This window comes from Ctenopharyngodon idella, chromosome 7 (genome assembly GCF_019924925.1).
Source record: "Ctenopharyngodon idella isolate HZGC_01 chromosome 7, HZGC01, whole genome shotgun sequence".
In the NCBI taxonomy this organism is placed as follows: Eukaryota; Metazoa; Chordata; class Actinopteri; order Cypriniformes; family Xenocyprididae; genus Ctenopharyngodon; species Ctenopharyngodon idella.
Genome location: NC_067226.1, coordinates 6,734,155 through 6,756,301, shown reverse-complemented (window position 1 = coordinate 6,756,301; position 22,147 = coordinate 6,734,155). Strand labels below are relative to the sequence as shown.

General features: G+C 37.2%; 1 protein-coding gene across 7 annotated transcripts in view; it reads right to left on the bottom strand.

Annotated features, from left to right (window-relative positions):
• The window catches only part of apba2b (amyloid beta (A4) precursor protein-binding, family A, member 2b), an 86,671-nt gene that overhangs the window by 21,381 nt on the left and 43,143 nt on the right, over nucleotides 1-22,147 (bottom strand). For 6 of the 7 annotated variants that reach the window (XM_051899102.1, XM_051899106.1, XM_051899107.1 and 3 more), the window contains 3 exons: nucleotides 4,637-5,833; nucleotides 2,534-2,614; nucleotides 784-823 (listed from right to left, as the gene is read on the bottom strand). In XM_051899102.1, the coding sequence (XP_051755062.1) occupies nucleotides 784-823; nucleotides 2,534-2,614; nucleotides 4,637-5,791 (1,276 nt within the window). In that variant the 5' untranslated portion in view covers nucleotides 5,792-5,833. Of the gene's footprint in view, nucleotides 1-783; nucleotides 824-2,533; nucleotides 2,615-4,636; nucleotides 5,834-6,906; nucleotides 6,981-22,147 lie in introns of all 7 variants that reach the window. The other variant, XM_051899103.1, reaches the window with a different exon arrangement.

The window sequence follows — 22,147 nt, the reverse complement described above, 5'->3', positions numbered from 1 at the left end:
GGAAGCGGTGAGAATTCATTATTAAAGCTATTTGTTGTGTTGCCACCTCCTCTGTAGACCACCTCACAGTGACTGATAAGGTATATGAGTGTGAGCTTATCAGGCAGAAAAGTTGCATGCAGATGTTGTGTGTATGAAAGTGTGTGTGAATATGTGTGTGTTCTCAATGCCATCCCACAGTGAGGGCTGATAAGACACTGAAAAGCGGGAACGAAGGTGGTCACATGAGGAAAAGCAGGGTGTGTTGCGTGTATTCTGCTTGTGTGATATGGAAATGTGGACGTCAGTGACACCCACCAAGGGACACATTATACTGCCATCATTCAAGCACAAGATTTAAATGTGACAGAACTCTATCCATTTAATAGAAAGCAGAATTTGTTCCCAAACGGCATGACAGCAGCAATACATCTCAGGCTGCCATAAACCAAAAATAAGCTGTGGTCAATCGATTGTCCTGCTTTCCAGAACTCTCTTTCGCTTCCTGCTATAGTCTGTGAGTACTTCTCTAGTTGAGAATCCACTAATATTAGTAAACATGACAACTCTAATTACTGTCTCACCACTGCAACCTATTAAAACAGCTTACAATTCTGCCTGCATTTCACCATGTAAATCCTCTGAGACATAATGCATTCTTCAGCGTGGCTTTCTAATCTCCTTGCTCTGAATTGGTTTGGTGAATTTGATTTGTTTTTGAGTTGATTTAATTTCGATAGAATATAAGTTTTGGGGCAGATTATCAAATGCAGAAAAAATAAAAGACAGGAGATGCTCGCTTACCATCCACAAAGCTGGGAAATGAGGCCGTCTTCTTTGTTGGCTAAGAAACAGAGAAACAGTAGATGAAACGTGCTTACAACATACAGCATGCTTATAAAGTATTTACCTTTTAGAAACTAGAAGAAAAAAATATATATAACAGTTTTGGTCCTTAAACTTGATTGGCTGAGCGGGTTTCCAAGACTGCAACAAGTAGCAACAAGTGTCTTAATAAGTTTATTCAACGGAAACAAAAGACCGTCTTTATAAGCAAGTCATTGAATCATTCGCTCAAACGATCTGTTTAAAAATAGCATAACATACAGTACTACTCCTACTATTTCTGTCATATGCCAAAAATACTGTAGTATGCTATTTTAAATTCAGCAACTGTGTTTATGAGTGAGTCATTGAATCACTTAAACTGTTGTATTGTTTGATAACGGTTCTGCATGTGGCTTTGTTTCCGTAATTTTAGTTGGTTGAGCAAAACAGACAAAGTAACACAATATTTTGTAGAAAATATTGTTTGCTCAATATTTAACTTCTTGTTTACTATTTATCATGCTGTTTTTTCATAATTTTATCAAAAAAAATTGCCATCCACGCCAGAGTTTAGAAAATGAGCCTAAATAAATAAATAAATAACCTAACACTCAGAATCAAATGGAAAACATCCAGATGACTCTGGATGAGGCTCATTGTATCACAATACAAAATCCTGTCAATCATTCTGAAGTGGCTCTTTGCAGGACTGTGCCGAGCACTGTAGGCCACAGACACACCATCAGACAGAGTAATAGCCATCATTTTACTACAGAGCCATCCAAATGGAGGTTATGCTTCAAGAGGCCTTCATTAAATGCAATCTAAGGACTCAAAAGCTCCCTCAGCCAAGGTAATTAAATGTGTTCAGGGGAAGTAAGGCAAGACTGAATACTGCTTTACATGACATAAGAAGAGAGTTGCATCCCAATGCAAGTGATGTGTACAAACAGAATTCCCTTGGGTGAATACTTAGTGGATTATTATTACCATTATAATTTGACTTATTGGACTAGTGTTCCCTAACTTGCAAAATAACATATTTAAAAAGAAATGGAAGAAAATGTTGAAGTTTTTTAACAATCAAGTGTTTTTAAAGAAGGTTTAACAATGAATATTCTTGACCCTCATGACCCTAATTCACAAATTTCTCACTACCTCCCACATGTGAAACATTCATAAGGCAGTTTTTACCAAAAAAGTCACATGAAAAACAACAACATTCAAAAGCTTGTGTTGAGAACGGTCTAAAACTGACCTTGGCAGAATGCTTGGTAGCGCTATAAAACATGTTTTGAGCACCTATTTGGCAGTTTTGAGTAGCTGCCCAGACGATGTCTCATATTTTATTGCTCTTGCATTCAGGGTACGAGGCTCTTATGGAGGTTACATTAATACATAAAAAATGTGTAGAGAAGCAGTCGAACAGGCAGCTCAAGGCTGAACTCCCCTCAGTCTGTGTAAATACAGTAGAACCAGGGCAGGAAAGGGCAAAGCCAATTATTTTACTATATCAACACATGGGGGAGGATGGTGGCTAGCTAGTGCAACAGCTTAGATGAGCTGGAAATACAGAAAAATCTAAGAAAAGCCAGAGAAATGTGAAGTAAATAAGACGACAGGCTGACATTGACTAGAACAGCTCTGATGGAAATATGCGGTGATTATGCGGGGCGCATACTGTCACATATTGATTGGTTAATGTGTTCTATGATTATAGGCTCACCTCAGCGACATTGTTGTTCTCCAGTGGTCCATTTAGATCAGACCGCTGCTGCTTCCTTGGCTGCTCTGCACTATTAGACACCTAGAGAGAATTTAAATTTAGAGAAATGAGTGAAAAATGAGTGGAATGAGTGAAATGTGTCTTTAAAAAAAGACAGATGATGGGTTGCAGACAGCATTAACAATTTATACAGTACGAATTATACAGTATAATGAGCACAATGTATTGATACACTTTGGTAAAATGAACAGATGTTGTCTTTAACTGAAAATGCACAGTGCTAAAAAAGACACTTTTAATCTTTGTCTATCTGCAGGGGAGTTAAAGTCTCAAATGAGCACTCTGTCAACTGCACATAAGGACATTATTACTTGATGAAATTCATTTGTTGCCTGACAGGATAAAATGTAATCTCCTCATTGCCCAAAGGCAATAAAGAAGCAGGAGGGTAATAGAACTTCACAAGACATTCAATGGACCACTGAGGCAATCTGACTAAATCTCACCCCTTCACCTAATTCCCCTTTGGACAGATTTAATTTCCTATTCTGTTTTGAAAATACAAAGGCATTTCGAAGAAAATATCTAAGAAAACATCATTTTTCAAACAGAATTTTTCGAATTTCCATTAGAAAGTCAGCACCTCTTCTCATTTTTCAGTAAACCAGACTACTATTTAGCATAATTCATGGACATTCATTGTGTTTGCCTTTATTACTTGCTTAGTGACTTTAGGTTTCTAGCAATGAGACAGTTTTCATTGTGGGATTGTTCAAGCAGATGAAAAAAAAAAAAACACCCACACAATGTACCTGAGTGAGCATAATAGGATGGAATTTAAAAAGCTTCTCAAGGTAATGTATTCTAGCGGGGTGGAAATTTGTTTATTCCTGAGCATTAACATATGAAATTCATATTTGGGGATTTCAAGAAATTGCTTTTGATCAGGGTCCCCTTCATGTCTTTGTTACAATGAGACAGTTCCAATTTCTGCCAGATGATATTCTTTCATCCTTTTCAACTTGCCACTCAAACCGAACTCAGCGAGTAAATGGTAATAATGTCTTATTCTCTATAATTGTAATGTAAAAATGTAAAAATACATTTACATCACATTAAAGAAAACACTCTGAGCCATCTCCTAATATCACATTTTATACATCGTTTCTTAAGAGCATAAAATAGTAGATCATTACTCTCAGGATTTTGAGGTTCAATCTTGGGCATAAATAAGCACTAGTCTCGTTTACTTAAATGCCACTTGCATTTAAAAGAGGGTTGTCAACATTCACATTAATATTTAATTATAATAATGAATATGCATATTTTGGAGTGCCCTTTGGGGATGATATTTATAATTTGATTAAAATAAGTAACATTCATTATCAATCAATCAATCTTTGGAAAACCCCAGAGACAGATGTGAGACATAGTAACATACTAACTAACTAAAAAAAACGTTTGGGGTCAGTAAGATCTTTTTATTATTATTATTATTATTATTATCATTATTATTATTTGAAATAAACTAACACTTTTATTGAGCAATGATGCATTAAACTGATCAAAAGTTTAAAAAAAAAATGTTACAAAAGTTTTCCATTTCAAATAAATGCTGTTCTTTTGAACTTCCCATTCATCAAAGAAACCTATAAAAACTGCATCACAAAAATAGTCAGTAGCACAACTATTGATAATAATAAGAAATGTTTCTTGAGCACCAAATCAGCATATTAGAATGATTTCTTAAGGATCATGTGACAAAGACTGGAGTAATGACTGCTGAAAATTCAGCTTTGCCATCACAGGATTAAAATACATTTTAAAATGTATTAAACTAGAAAAATCTATAATATTTCAATAATTTCAATAAAATTTCAATAATAAACGCTAATAATAGATCATTTATTCCATCCTCTCCTATTACAGAATATTAGTTTGAATACATTGAATAAATTGTTAAATAAATGTATTTAGTTGATCTTATTGCATTTATTTCATATTTACAGAGTTGATTTATTCAGTTTTAACTGAACCATGTATTTAATTTAATAAGCTGCTACAGACAGATGCATTTACAGCTTACTATGCAAATCCACCAACCTGCTCTCTCACTTGGTCCTGCGTCCATCTCTGTCTGTCCTCTGGTGTGTGAGGTCGTACCTTAAAGTTCCTTTGGAGTTCAGGATTGTGTCTGGCAGGGGGGATGTTGAGGGATTTGGGTCTGCTGTCGTGACGGTGAGGCTGAGGGTATGGGGCAGGGGCGGGTTCGTGTTTGGAGCGTGTCTCTGGCTGATACCCGCTTGGTGCTGGATCAGGTGCCAGCTCCTCTGGGCTCTGATCAGTGCCGCTGCTAAGACTGCCCATACTCATGCTCATCTTAATCTCGGCCACTATCTGATCGATATCCTCCTCCGCCTCCTCTCCCGTCTCCCCCCCCTCCGTGCCTTTATGCCCCCGGTATGGTGACGCACGCATAGAGTTTCCATTGTCCTCTGTGGCATAGTAGTCACCTGCATAGCCATCTCTGTCTTGCCCCTCCTGCGGATCTTCCTCCTGATCAGGGCAGTAGCCTTCACTACCCTCAACATCCTGCACTTCCTGATCTTCAACGGGAGGTGGAATCTGGTCCTGGTTGGGATCCGGATAGTGGTGGTGGTGATCGAGGACAGGTTCGGGTCTGCCGTCGTAGAGCTGCTGGTCAGAGTCCTGCTCGAGTACCTCGCAACGCACCTCTCCATCACCATGAGCATCGTCCCCTCTCACTACCCATTCCTCAACCACTTCCTGGCACTCGTCTGTGTCCGGAGGTGGCTCCATGCGTCCGTCCGGGTGTCCATATTCTGGATCGTTACAGTCCATTCCCTCCAGGTAGCTGTCATCCTCAGGACAATAGCGGATATAATACGTCACGCCTTCATCCTCTTCCGGTAGCCCTTCATCGAAATCGTCCTCTTCTTCATCAGATGTATTGTTGACGTAGTCTGAGCTAGAGTCTCCATCCAGACTGTCCGGGTGGCTGTGGTAGTCTCTGTGGCCATGTTCTGGAGTGGTAGGTGTGGTCGGTCGGCTGTCTGTCAAATCTGCCTCTTCTTGGTTGTGGTAGGAGTGTTGGGACTCCTCAGGGTCCCCACGCTCTTCATACTCCTCCTCAGGGTGCTCAGGGTCGGGGTACGGGCCTGGGCAGGAGCGTGGAGCTGAAGCATGAGGCTCTGTGGCCATGCTGCTGTTAGTCCCTGGCCTCTTCCTCTGAGCCATTGAGAACCACTCACAGGCCGATCATCACTGGAAACCTCAATCCTGCAAAACAAAAACACATGGATAATAAGTTTGGCTACATTAATCACCACTTAAATTGTATAAAAACATTCAATTTAATAAAGGTAGGTTGACAACAAAACCCTGACAATTAACATATAGCGCATACAGGTGGAAATTCACATTTTTGCCTGACTCTATTTATCTTTACAATATATCAATAACTTCTTCACAATATATCTGACCAACCAATGTGAATCTATATATATGAAGTGTTCTTGTGGCTGAAATTGTAGAGTGCAGCGTTAAAAGGTTGTGGGTTCAATTCCCAGGGAACACACTAATGAACACTGTGTAGATAAAAATGTTCGCCACTTTGAAAAAAGGCATATGCCAAAGGCATACACTATTGTTGAAAGGTTTGGGGTAAGATTTATTTTTTTAAGAAGAAATTAATACTTGTATTCAGCAAGGATCCATTAAATTGCTCAAAAGTATAATGATACATTTAAAATAAATGCTGTTCTTTTGATCTTTCTATTAATCAAAGATTCCTGAAAAAAATGTATCATGGTTTCCACAAAAATCTTAAGCAGAACAATTGTTTTAAACATTGATAATAAAAAGAAATGGCATTCAAACACCAAATTAGCATATTAGAATGATTTATGAAGGATCATGTTACACTGAAGACTGGAGTAATGATGCTGAAAATTCAGCTTTGCCATAACAGGAATTAATTACATTTTAAAATATATTAAAATAGAAAACATGAGATGATGAGATATGGTGATAATATTTCACAATATGTTTTTTCTAAATTGAATGAAATAAACGCAGACTTCTTTCAAAAATATTAAAAACTCTTATAAACCCCAAAAGTTTGAATAGTAGTGTATATGTAGAAAGAATTACAGTTTAAAACCAAGCATTTGTTTTTGTAATACTATGTTTCCAATGAAGCCCTCATAGTTGTATAACAGTCTAAACAGGACACACACAGGTCTTTATGTGTGATACTGGAGAGTTGAGCTGTAACACATCCACATTTTCAAGCACTGTTGGGGTGTATTGATCTCTGAGTGGAGGCACAATCTCTTCTCAGCTCTCAGCACCTGATCAATTACAGTCATCCAGTAACTGATGTTCATTCCACATGCACTCCAGCACCATCATTGAACCGCTCCAGCTGAGAAGAACAACACCTATTTCAGTCTTGACTTTCAAAGTATCAAAAGAATCAGCCTAATTAACCCATCAACATTATGACAATTTAAATATTTGGGGCTATTACATTGACATTTACATTTGTTTCTTAGCAGATTCTACTAAATAAAACAAGAGTGTTTTTGAAAAAAAAAATGCTTATATGCTTACCAAGAAAACAACAAGAACAGTAAAAACAGTAATACTATAAAAAATTATTATATTTAAAATGTAAAGCTAAATTTTCAGCATCATTACTCCAGTCTTCAGTGTCACATGATCCGTCAGAAATCATTCTAATATGCTGATTTGCTGCTAAACAAACATGTCTTATTATTATCAATGTTGAAAATAGTTGTGCTGCTTAATATTTTGGTGGAAACTGTGATACACAGATACAATATTACTACAATAAACTCTTTAACATCACGTTTGATCAATTTAATGCATCCTTGCTGAATAAATGTATTAATTTCTTTTAAAACAACTTACTAACTTGTAACTTGTGAATATATCTTTTATGACTGGGGCAGTATAAATGTTGGCAGAAAAAAAAAAACATTGGTCCAAGTGGGCTGGTGTCACTTTACAATAAGGTTTCATTAGTGAACATTAGTTAACTACTTTAACTGATAATGAACTGCACTTCTACACCATTTATTAATCTTAGTTAATGTTAATTTCACAGTTTACTAATACATTATTAAATTATTTGTTAACATTAATGCACTGTGAACTAACAAGAACAAACAATGAACAGCTGGATTTATATTAACTAACATTAACAAAGATTAATAAATACTGTAACAAATGTTTTGCTCATTGTTAGTTCATGTTATTTAATACATTAACCAATGTTAACAAATGAGACCTTATTGTAAAGTGTTACCAAAAATGATTATTGTTAAGCAGTGCAAGAAGCAGCAACAAGAACATGGTGTCAATATAAATGTAATGCCTTTTGTGGAAAAATGCAAGTCTTTTTTTCTGGCTCTTGAAATTTTTTATGATCTTGACATCTTGGGACCCTCAGAAATGCTGGAATAAATCTCACAAGCCTAAATTGCAGTTGGAAATGAACATCACAGAAAGAATGGTTGAAGTTTTCTGTCAGATGCTTGTAAGAGTAGGCAAGACAAATTTCACCAACATAAAAAGCAATTAGATGTCAGTGTTCAGAGATAAATCATGACAATAGCGGTTGTACAGAAGCTGCATAATCACACACAGAATGTGAATCAAACAAATCAAACGTGTAATGGTGTTGGTGTAAATCTTGTTCACTTTCACACACACACAATGCCATGTTGCTGTCTCCGTCAGATGCCTGCAACAACAGCTCACAGAGAGACTTTTATTGCTGCTTTCCCTTTTGTTCATCCTTTCTCCCTGCCTTTAATTACGCCTTCCATCAACAGTCATTACAACAACTAATTATCATTGTGCTTCTGCTCCTCTAATCTTACTCTGAGCGTGAGTGTTGTGGGGGGGGGGGGGGGGCACTATATGGATTTGTCGACTTACAGAACCTTTCATTGTCTACACACACACATACAGCAGCTTTTAATGAAGCCTTGAATTTTCTATGCCTTCACACATGGTATATCCAACCCTTATTAAACTCATCATCAGTTAAACCCTGTCTGATTGATCATTTTACACCTCTTCGAGGAAATCACACAGTCTGCTTTACACCTGTTATCGAGGAGCATATAGTACAAGAAATGCAACAACCTCCCAAGGGCACCCTTGACCTTTCACCTCTTTGTTCAGTCACAAGCCACACCCAGGAATAATGTCTGGAGTGTGGTTAACCGTATTTATCACACACACACACACACACACACACACACAGCATACATATCATTTCCATTTACTAAAGCTGAATACATTACCATGTCAATGACCAGACTGTCAGGAAAGATGCACAAGAAATCAATCTCGTCTGCCTGGAACAATCGGGATCACATTCATTTATGCATGACATATTTAATACGAAACTTAAGGGTACGAAAGCACCACAGCAGACAATATACTAAAATGAATTCAACCAGACAGACCAAACTTTTGCAATTTTATTTAGGTTTTAAATATAAATCGTAAAACTATTTTAAATCCCTGGACTAAAAATATCTGTTAATATTGTTTAATGATCCTCCTGAGCTAACATTAACTAACAATGAACAATTTAGTTTTTATCAACTAAAGCTGGGTGTACACTATGATTTATAATAGTCCTTTACGACTGTTCCTTGTCAGACTATACGAACATGATCCCCACGGTAAGCCATGTCACACTGTAGGATCTCAGTTGTCAGTTCATGTCAGATTGTTCAGCAGTCAAGGCATGTTAAAAATGGATGCATGCAAGAAGACTTATCCTGAGTTTTACATCAATCCGTGACACGTTCGGTGACTGTGAGCTGCATTTACATGCAGGATTGAAATGGTGGCTAGCAAACAAAAACAATCTCTAGTGTTAATTTTGATCATAGCTTGTCTTGAAAAGAAAATGAAAAAAATAAATAAATAAAGACGATGTGTGTGGAGTAGGGGTGTAACAGTTCTCAGTAAAATATTCAACCGTACCGTTTTCCACCCACGATTCAGCAAACACTTGCACCGTGGTTAATGTAACAACACGTAAAACAGACAGAGTTACGCTAATATATGTTTCTGTCGATGGATACGTGAGAGTAGCTGTCCAATCATCTGTTAGTATGTAAATCTGACATCACAGTTCCTCACATGTTGCTGGCATGTTGCAGTTCAGCATGGCAAGTGAAGGAGACAAGCCGCTGGTAGAGCTGTTGACTGCCTCATATTAATAACCTGTCTGGGAACTGCTTCTCAATGACATTGACAGTGATGGTCAAAAAGCGTGGACAAAACATTCACTCTGTAAGCTTTGATCGATGCGATTGCCGTATAATATGACCAGTCATTGTACATGCATGTGTACAGTATCAGTATATTGGATCCGTGCATTATGTCTTAAAGTGACAGCAGCCTAATATTCCCGCTGCTGTCTTTGTTAATCAAACAACAAATGACAAATTACTCACTGGTCATGACTGAATAACTTTTGTAAATTTAATAAGGATTCATCTTTATTTAATTTATACAACGAACATTATATACAGTGTTATTTTACATTTAATAACTTTATTCAATTTCTGTAGCCTACCTAAAACTACTTAGACCTACCTGATAAACCTGAAAAGTACTGTTTATTTTTTTAGCTTTGCTCTATTGTATTTATTTGTGCTATTGCTTGTAGTTTGAATATTTGTCCTTTTTTTCCTGAACGTAGCACATACCGAACCGTACTGAAACCGTGATACAAACCAAACCTTGAGTAATTTGAACCATCGATTTATGTGTAAAATAAAGCCTCTGGTAAACATAACTTAACTGTGCAGTGTACGTTGTACACATTGATTTGACGGTTGTCATAGGAGAAGTCACACTGCAGGACTGTCAAAGTTCTGACACTGACAGAATTTCGTTGGAGGTAAAATTTTATTGCAATGTAGGGCTGGGTGATTTTTCAGATTTTTTCGATTAATTCGAATTTAATGTTTTGCCTCGATTTTATTATTTTTTAAATCGAGAAATCGCGATTTTGCATAAAAATGTTAGCAAGCGTTACAATTGGACATGTTGACAATATGGCAATGATAACCCTATTAGGAGAAGAAAATGATCCGACCCGCCGGCGCGCCTGATTAACCGCTCTCATGTGACGCTCTATGAACGTAGAACACATCACTTTTCTGGCTGTTCATTCAGAAATGTGTTATTGCGTTATAAAAATGAGACGCAGGCAGTGGAATGAGAAAAAAAGGTAAAGTTATTAAACACGAGTTGAGCTTTTTTTTAACATGACCGCCGTGTTTTTAGAATGCTGTTTCATGGGTGAGACTCTGCAAAAGACGCGAGACACAAGTGCAACACCTAAACATGTCCGCCAAACATAAAAACAATAGAATAAATAGTGCAATGGAATGCAAAAACCTGTAAACCTGTTTGATATTTCATGTTTGCATGATGGTGGCAGGCTGAAAGCTGCTGTTGTTTTCTGTTTTTACAAAGCATTTGCTGTTAATAATAGCCTATTACTGGTGTTACTTATTGCTATTACTTCTTGGCTAAGAAATATTTAGCATTTTCTTATTTTATATTATTTCTGAGTACATAGGATGTGTTTAATATAAGTTTGTACAACATTTGCCTTCATATTTCAGGCATCTTTCTGCAAAGATATTTAACAAATTGTTTTACATTTACACCAGGTTGATCGCTTCATGTGTGTTGCACTTGGAATGGAACTTTTTAACCAGATTGTTAATAAAGAGAATGTTACTTAAATCATATTGTTGCTAAGTTTTTAAGTTGACTAGTTAAACAGTAAAAAAAAAAAATCAAAATCAAAATCGTGAATCGGTCAATCGTTCTGAAAAAAATCGAGATTTTATTTTTTTGCCATATCGCCCAGCCCTATTGCAATGCCCATTAATCAGCTGTCGGCGAACATGTCAAACTAGTGATCAAAGACTTCAGATTTTGGCTTAGGATCAGAAGAATCTTTTAGGATTCTCAACATTTGCCTCAGATGGCCAAATCGTGGACAAAATCACACAGTGTGAACCCGGCTTTATGTAAACAAAAACAGCTTAACAATTAGGCCTAAAAAATTTGACTTAATAATATTACTACACAGTATATTCCAAAGGCTTGTCTGCTTTATTGGCCAGTGGTGTGCTGCAAATGAAAAGAAAGGACTGACTCAGAACCTTTGACATCAGGTACTGACACAGACTCTGCAGCTTGGGTTCTTCCTCGTCATCTTTTTTAGAAGACGGCTCAACAAGGTGGAGTTCTTGTTCAGTTTGAAACCTAAAAGCACGAGGAAAAAGAAAGCCTGCAGACAGGGTTAGAAGAGATCATCAATATGGGACTCGTCACAAGTCTCTCCATTATTGAATTGTCAAAATGTAGTGAATCTTTCTAGTAAATCTTTATCATCTGATTGTATACAAGCCCTCGAAAAAGGTTTGTCTTTTGTTCCTACAACATACTGTAATGAATTCGGTGTCTTTGTTGATTTTCAGAAGTTCTTTAGAACGTTACGACTTAAAGAATTCTTCTCGAGTAATGTTGAGTTTAAGTGATGGCGGCATACAAGCTATTGTTTTTTTTGTACGTGATTGTTTTAGTAACAAGAGTCCTAGTATTGAGTGTTTAAAGACATTGACAAAATTGATATTGACTAAAAACTTTTTTATTCATAAAGATGATTATTTTTTACAAATTAAGGGAACTGCAATGGGTAGTACAATGGCTCCTAATTATGCGAATCTGTATGTTGGTCATTTTGAGCATGAATGTGTATTTAATCCTATGGTCAACTCTTTCTGTGGCGTCGATACACTGGTGATATTTTTCTTATATGGTGTGGCTCGGAGAATTAATTACTTGATTTTCACCATTCACCATTGATTATAATGCTTCTCAGGTTAGCTTTCTTGATTTACTTATAATAAGAGATGATAATCAATTGGTGACAGATTTGTATAGAAAACCTACAGATAAAAATACTATTTTACATGGTCAGAGCTTTCATCCTACCAATTTAAAGAAGAGTCTTCCGATTAGTCAGTTTAAGAGGATTCGTAGGATTTGTACGTATATAATATACTTGGATTAAAGAAGCTGTGGCACGATTTGAAAATACTGATCAGAAAGAGTGCCTTGCTCGAACAGTGTCAAAATCGACCAACAATAGGTTGTCTTTTATTATCCAATATTCTGCTTTAAATAATGAGTTTGCAAACATAGTACGTAAACACTGGCATATTTTAATCTCTGACCCTTTATTGAGTCAAGTGTTGTAAAGATCCTCCACGAATTGTCTATAAATGAGCCCCCAATATACAGCAAATGGTGGTGAGAGCTGACCAAGTGTCGGAACGATCTAGTTAGTAATCCCTTTTCAGTCCCTGAGGGCAATTATAGATGTGGACAATGTGCACAATGTAATTTAAAACAAAATGTCACACTTTTAGTCATTCTCACTCAGGGAAACAGTTTAAGATTAAGGGAATAATTTCGTGTAACACCAAAAATGTAATCTATATGATCAAATGTCCCTGTGGCTTATATAGGTAAAACAAAGCGTTGTTTAAAAACGCGTATAGCTGAACACAGAAGTAATATACGGTTGAAGGACCAAAAAAAATCCCATTGCCGTGCATCAAACTTAATTTGTCAACTCTTCGCTATTTAGGCATTGAACAAATAAAAGTACCTAGAAGGGGTGGTGATATTAATAAAATCTTGTTACAGAGGGAAGCTTTTATATAAATTTACACATTAAATACTCTTTCTCCAAAAGGTTTAAATTTGGAATTTGATTTGAAACCTTTTTTGTGATTTGTGAGTTTTTTGTATATACTTGATTCTATTTGTTACTCATGTTGATTGGGTTATTAGTTTAATGAATTGTATCAGGTGTGGTTGACCATGTTGATAAAATGATAAGAAATTGTCATCTTTTGATTATTTACTGTTTGTCTGACCTGACGAAGACCTTTGTGGTCGAAACATTCTTTTTAATAAATTTTGAGAGCAGCAGTGGCAGTGTGCCAATTTTTGTTTTTTGACATTCAGTGGTGTGCTGCACCCATGACACACACTGGAGCTGTACTACACAAACACATGGCAGTTTTGGCTCAGGCTACATTTAGCATCAGGGAAAAACCCTGCAAAATACTCACAACTGTCTTGTTAATTGGCCACAGAACTTTTTAGCTGAAAATTGGCATCAAACTGCTGTGGACTCCTGCAGAGAACTTTACAACCTCTGACTATCAGACACAACAAATGGATATATATATATATTTTTTTTTTAGTCCCGTGCACAAATGACCAGAGCTGTGCGAACGCATTGAGTTTAATAAAGCTTAAATGCCAGCCAAAAAAGATTCTGGAGAGAAGTTTTCCCAGATAATCTATAGTTACCATTACCTCTACATGGAATTGCATTAAAAAAATTGCAAATAGAACATCATTATGAGGTCATGTGACTGTAGCACGTTCTACATTTAGACAGTATACCGTACACTAAAATCTAACTTTATTAAATAGTTGAACCTTGCTATAATGCATTCCATTTTAGTTGTATCAAGAACCCAAAAGCTAATATATAAATATGATGATATTGGAATTGTAGTTTGGATTCTGGAGGACAAAATTCACAAAAATTATTTAATTATTCTTCTAATTATTATAACTATTATAATTTAAGAACCATTGTTTGATCCATAATAATAATAATAATAATAATAATAATAATAATACAAAATAAACATAAATACAAAACCTAGAGACAAATGCTAGAGAAAACAAGCATCTATGCAATCAGACTTTTGATTCAGGACATTATCGTTACTGAGATAAAGCCTTTGTGACAACTAGCCCTGGTGACCCCTACACTAAATTATATCACATGACCTAAACAAGCTTTCATTCAACATTATCATGATTAAAATGAAGAAATATCAACAGAAAAATTACACATTGCAGAAACAATATGGGAAGAGTGCTTCTGTGAGATGGTTTGTCAAAGATACATTCATTTTTTTGGTTTCCCGGAAGCTAGTGACCTACTATGTCGCATCACTATGATGCATGATTTCAATTTAACAGCCATCGAAGCCATAAATTTTCAGTAGGGGAATACGCAGTACAGCACAAGCACCCTTTTGTGCCAGTCAAACCTGCTGTTCTCAACACCAAAAGCTTGAGCTGCACTGCAATGTTCCTCCCAGTATGAGGTTTTTTTTTTTTTTTTAACAATCCATATGAGGTAAATCATCATACTGTGTTCCTTCCAATTTCGATTATTTAGTGTCCTGAAGTGTTTCATAATGGTCGTATTTAAGCACACAATGTCATAAGCAGGCTTCGAAATATTTAGTGTGTCAGATGCATTCAACTTAGACTTAAGCGTTTTGTGCCAAGCAAAACAGCCAAAAACCAGATTTGCAGACTAGCAAAATGTTGTTTAATTTCCAATGAGCAGCAATAAAGAGCAGATACATTTGGTTACAAAACAGGAGGGGGTTAAACAAGCCTACACACTGTGCTAATTATTTCCTGGAGATTTTCCAAACATCCTTTAACAGCTTTAACAGAGCTAATGTGACTGTTAGTCTGGTTTATGTGTTGCTCTACTGACCTACACAAACCGGGAGGATAATTGCATGGATTCTGCTGACACGCTGACAATGTGAAAATTGGGTTTCGCAGTTGGACACATATGATTGTATAACAAGACAGATATGCCATATGAATTCCAATAAACAATGGTCGGTACTTCCTATGTCCCTAGCTGGTAGAATTAAATCAGTAAAAATAAATACCCTACCAAAGTTTATGTATTTGTTTCAGTACACTCCCATTTTTTCTCCCTCAATCCTTTGATCAGAGACAAGACAGGTTAGTCTCAGAGTTTATTTGGAACAAAATGACTGCTAGAATTAGCAAAGCACTCCTTCAACGACTCAAATCTCTTGGGAGTATGGGCTTACCCAACTTTAGACACTATTACTGGGCCGCTAATTTCAGGGTCTTTCAATACTGATTAAACCATGTCCAATCGCAATGCTCACCCATGTGGATTGTCATGGAAGTAACTTTATGTATTCCTATACATTAACTGCCTTGTCGTTATACTCCCCATTAACAGTTCATTTTCTCCCTATACAAAAAAATGTAATCGTAAAAACTTCACTGCAAATCTGGAGACAGTTTAGGCTGTATTATGGTTTACAAACATTTTCTATGTCTGCCCTTATAGCGTCAAACTTTGCTTTTCCACCATCAATGATGGACAAGACTTTTTCCCAGTGGGAAACATATGGCCAATGTTTAAAGATTTACAGTGGGTACGGAAAGTATTCAGACCCCCTTAAATTTTTCACTCTTTGTTATATTGCAGCCATTTGCTAAAATCATTTAAGTTCATTTTTTTTTCCTCATTAATGTACACACAGCACCCCATATTGACAGAAAAACACAGAATTGTTGACATTTTTGCAGATTTATTAAAAAAGAAAAACTGAAATATCACATGGTCCTAAGTATTCAGACCCTTTGCTCAGTATTTAGTAGAAGCACCCTTTTGATCTAATACAGCCATGGGTCTTTTTGGGAAAGATGCAACAAGTTTTTCACACCTGGATTTGGGGATCCTCTGCCATTCCTCCTTGCACATCCTCTCCAGTTCTGTCAGGTTGGATGGTAAACGTTGGTGGACAGCCATTTTTAGGTCTCTCCAGAGATGCTCAATTGGGTTTAAGTCAGGGCTCTGGCTGGGCCAGAGTTGTTGTGAAGCCACTCCTTTGTTATTTTAGCTGTGTGCTTAGGGTCATTGTCTTGTTGGAAATTAAACCTTCAGCCCAGTCTGAGGTCCTGAGCACTCTGGAGAAGGTTTTCGACCAGGATATCCCTGTACTTGGCCGCATTCATCTTTCCCTCGATTGCAACCGGTCGTCCTGTCCCTGCAGCTGAAAAACACCCCCACAGCATGATGCTGCCACCACCATGCTTCACTGTTGGGACTGTATTGGACAGGTGATGAGCAGTGCCTGGTTTTCTCCACACATACCGCTTAGAATTAATAGCCAAAAAGTTCTATCTTGGTCTCATCAGACCAGAGAATCTTATTTCTCACCATCTTTAGCAAACTCCATGCGGGCTTTCATGTGTCTTGCACTGAGGAGAGGCTTCCGTCGGGCCACTCTGCCATAAAGCCCCAACTGGTGGAGGGCTGCAGTGATGGTTGACTTTCTACAACTTTCTCCCATCTCCCGACTGCATCTCTGGAGCTCAGCCACAGTGATCTTTGGGTTCTTCTTTACCTCTCTCACCAAGGCTCCCCCGATAGCTCAGTTTGGCCGGACAGCCAGCTCTAGGAAGGGTTCTGGTCATCCCAAACGTCTTCCATTTAAGGATTATGGAGGCCACTGTGCTCTTAGGAACCTTAATTGTGCCTTGCCACAATTCTGTCTCTGAGCTCTTCAGGCAGTTCCTTTGACCTCATGATTCTCATTTGCTCTGACATGCACTGTGAGCTGTAAGGTCTTATATAGACAGGTGTGTGGCTTTCCTAATCAAGTCCAATCAGTATAATCAAACACAGCTGGACTCAAATGAAGGTGTAGAACCATCTCAAGGATGATCAGAAGAAATGGACAGCACCTGAGTTAAATATATGAGTGTCACAGCAAAGGGTCTGAATACTTAGGACCATGTGATATTTCAGTTTTTCTTTTTTAATAAATCTGCAAAAATGTCAACAATTCTGTGTTTTTCTGTCAATATGGGGTGCTGTGTGTACATTAATGAGGAAAAAAAGAACTTAAATGATTTTAGCAAATGGCTGCAATATAACAAAGAGTGAAAAATTTAAGGGGGTCTGAATACTTTCCGTACCCACTGTATATATAGATGATGTTTATGCAACCTTTCAACAGCTCTTGGATAAGTTTTTGCTGCCCAGAAACATTTTTTTCAGATTCTTGCAGGTTTGCAGTTTTATCCGTAATTTGCATCCTCAATTTCCTAGTCTCCCTACTCCCACTCCCATAGATTTATTCCTCAAACCAACGTCTATTGGGAAAGGGATGATTTCATTTTTTTAAATGAAAATAGGTTCCCTGCATAGAAGCTCACTGACATCCATAAAAACTCAGTGGGAGGAAGACTTATTAGAGGATATTGCAGATTAACTATGGGAGTGTATTTTATACAGGGTGCATTCTTCATCTTTGTGTGCCAAACATGGTTGGATCCAATGTAAAATACGTCATCGTACTCATTGGACTAAGGTCAAACTCTCTGTACATTATTACTTGAGGTCAATAATTGTTCCTTTTATATTGGGTATGTCTTCTGATCTCCCCGCTTTTTTCTCTACATATGTTAAAATGTACAGCTGTGTTCTGAAATGTTTGAAATTTTCGAATATGTGGAGAAACTTATAAATAAAGTGAGGGAAAAAAAGAATTCCAATAAATAAACCATTTGCATTTTATCACATTTTGTATAGAACAAACCCTGTTGATGACACATTAACAATAGCTTGTTATCTGAAGCATTTGTAGTACCCCTGATGATATAACACAAGGGTGAAACAAAGCAAAGGTGCTCTGGTAATTCCAATACATGATTTGCTGGGTTTCTCTGCTAATGACAGTGTGGACGAGAAGGTTACTGTCGACAGGGGTCCTCATTACTGAAATCATACGTAGAAGCAGAGGAACTCTGGGTAGAAGTCCAAAGGGTTTAGCAGAGACAAACATTAATCTGTTCCTGTCCTTGGTGGTGTGAACTACAGAATTGAATTTCATGGACTAAGGAGTTTAAGCAACCGGAGAGAGTAACAGAGATACTGTGGTATTGAGAAGAGTGTCCAGTGTGCACTCACGGATCGCAGCTTCACAGGATCACTTAATTTGTCCAAATTTGATGGAGACATTTTTAAACAAAATCAAATTAAAAATACAAAATAAGAGTATTTATATTTGGGATTATTTTATTGTAACATTGTAGCATACTATAGAGGGTATACACGTGACGTCACAGTAGGCGGGAGTCACTGCATTTCACTGAAAACACTTTTCAAGAACTACAACAAACGGCTTATTGGGACTACAGTGTGTTTCTTCCAGATCTTGTGAAGTCACAATGTCACTCATGTAAATAATCCCCGCCCAAGGAATACACAAAAAAAGGGGGCGAGGCCTGGTTCAGCTGCGCTAGAGAAGACAAAGAAGACCCAAAGGGACATGGTGAGGGAAAAAATTATGAAACGGAGGAAAAATTATTTGTCAATGCTTTTGCGTTCTCTCAAATGTTTTGCGTTCCTCCAAGAAACTTTGCGCTCCCTCGCAAAATGGTTTGCGTTCCGCAGAGAAACTTTGCGTTCACTCGGTTTTGCAAGCGGCAGCACGGAGTGTGAGTGAACGCGAATCATCCCTTCCTCTTCACTACTAGTTAAAATGAACATGAACATCTGAAGGTATGTTGAATGATACAGTACAACTATCATATGTCGTGTAATCGTTCAATCAACGTTTCAACCGAGGAAAGACGTCACTAAAACAGCTTCAAAACCAAGGTACATACCGAACCTTAATTTTTGTGTACCATTACACCCCTACTGTTCACAATACTTAGGAAATTACCACTCTGAAACGTCCTGTAAAATCCATGCTCGCAAAGTTTCTGCATTACAATCCTCTTGTCCGTAAACATTCACAGGGTCTGAATTGGGCTCGAATTGGTATGAAAAAATTGACGCCATCATTAATATTTACACCAGATTGGATGAAACTCGTGGTTATGGTAAGGGGCGCGGCATTTCCGGAACACTCTCTAAGCGGCTCACCACATACGGGGCCAGTTAACCAATCAGAGCACATTTCGTATTTCGGAAGGAGAGGCTTCATCAAAACAGGAACTCAACAGAGAGTTTGAGAAAGACTGGGAATAAAGAGGTGCTGCAATGTAAAATATGTGAAAAATAATGTGTAATGTCATAAAAGGACCCCTTCAGCTTACAGCGCTGAACTCTGCAATCTCTGCATGACGGTAACAGCTGACAGACAGTTATCCAGATAACTTTAAAAGTTTATACAAAATATATTAAAACAACCAGTATATTCACTGATGTCCAACATTTTTGTTGATCCTGGAACAACATTCCAATTAACCAATCAGATCTGAGGGACAAGTTTACAGTGTTATTCACCTATCATTTCCCTCTGATTTTAGGGATAAGTTAGGGGTAGGGTTAAGTTTAGGGATAGGGAGAGGGATAGTACTAAATTTTCGGACAGTAATGTTGTTCCAGGATCAACAAAATATGTTGATCCAGGAACATGGCAAAATCATAGTGACCTACCCTCTATAGTCTGAAACATTTATCACTGCATAGTTTCACACAATAAATAGTAAGCAATATACAGTAAATACTGTGTAGTATGTAGAATGTAATCTGATAGTATTCAGGAGGTTTACAAGCTTTTGGGATATTTCTGCTGATGTCTACGGGATGTACTAAAGACACGTATTGTGCCCATTTATTGTGCTGTTTTTAATAATTCTGCTCAGTAATGCAGTCAACTCATTAATTCTCTTTTTATCTTATTGACCACCACACAGAAGATTGCAATAAATAGCAAAATGTTGGCTTGGAGACTATTATGGTTCTTTCATCTGTCCGTATATTGATTTCTTTTGGTGTTTATGGAAAAATATCTATTCTTTGCTCCTTTTTTATAACTGCCTGCATCAAGATTAATTTTATGCATTCTGGTTAAATAGAAGTATATTTCTTACACACAAACACACACACACACGATTAGCTTATTCAGATTTCAATTTCTTTGTTCAATTCATACTTTAATCTGAATATAAGCATGCTACAAGCCATGATACACTTCTATACTTTCACTTTCCTCTCAACCCTCCTACCATCAGAAAAAAAGGAATTAGGACATGAGCTACACATCTGTGAGCGCAGGACAGACTGTGAATGAGTCCATTTGAAACTCTGAGGTGATGAGAACTGAGATGAGTTCAATTCCCACAGTGCAATTCTTCATCCTCCAGTTCCTCCTGCATGTCTGGGCATTTTACAGGCGCCTTCACTTCCAGCGGTGTATTTCAGCGTAGGAATGGAGGACTGATGCTTGGCACAGGCATAGTGGTGTGCTGCCTCCTGTAAACAGGCTTATTTATTTCTGAAATGAGCTACAGCTTTAACTCACAGTGGGACACTTTTCTTGTTTCCTTGACAAATGTCTCTACTCTTTCACTTAACGGAGATGAGCGAAGAGATGAGAGAATTGAATTCTTCCTTGCCATCCTCACAAAGGAGAGATGTTCAGCTAAGCAACACTCCCTGCTTCCCTGCTCCCTTCACTACTGTCTTTAAGACAAAACAATGGCTCTTTCTTATCTATAAGAGACGGTCATTGTTTATCTGGTGCTGAGACAGCAGATACAGCCAAAGCCTCATGGTTTTAGACATCTCACTAGCTATCTGCTGTATACAAAGCACACACATTAAGTGCTTATCATTGAGACAAGACAAAGAAATGCACCAAAATGTGTTTGTGAGCATCGCCACAAAAAAATCTTCACAAGAAAGTTGAGCATAAACAGTGAATCCCACATCAGTGAGGCCTAATCCTCTTTACTCTTTTGGACTCTGGTTAGCCAATGGGATGCTTACGCCTTTTAATGACTTGCTTTATCAAGCGTGGCTTAAGTCATTAAAGATGTGAAAAAGTCAGCCAGAAAAATTAGACTTGCGTTGAATGAATTCATGCTACACTTCACTTCTCAAGAGTCTGTTCATATCTGCCAGGGCATGAGCCGAAGAGCCACACTATTTGGCATATGAAATGCCATCACATTAACAAAAAAAACACTGAACTATTGGAATACCATGAATTTTCGTTTGTATGTTGCTGTATGTATGTAAATACAATAGTACAGTGGTTTTCAAAATTTGTAAAAGCCAAAATAAGATTTATATTTATATTAGATTAATATTTTCAACATTTTCAGTTTAAAATTATTTTCTAATTAAAAGCAAAAAAAAAAGCACCAAATTCTGAATTTTGTTCTCTCTTAAATTGTCTGCTTTAACCCTAGCGGGGGTACCTGGACCCTAGTTTGAAAACCCTATCCAAATTAAATGAATATGGTAATCATGTAATAACAGAATAAATCTAGAATTAATGAAACATTCTTAAGAATAAAATTCCTCTTAACTGTTATTTTCTTCTAATTTTCTAACTTAAGAATAAAGTTAAGATTAATTTTTGTTCCCAAAAACATTTTTAACACTTTCCCCGCCATTGACAGAATTTTCCGTCATTTATGACACAAATTCCACCATTGACTACATTTACATCAATCCATGCCTTCACTTTTATACGGTGGGGGGCGGTATTATGCATTTTGAAAGAGTAGAGAATCTTCGCATCAAAACACAGGCGAAGAAGAAGCAGAAACAAGCAATAGAAGCATTGCTTATAAATCAAAACTATTTCAGGGGGTGTTGATGGA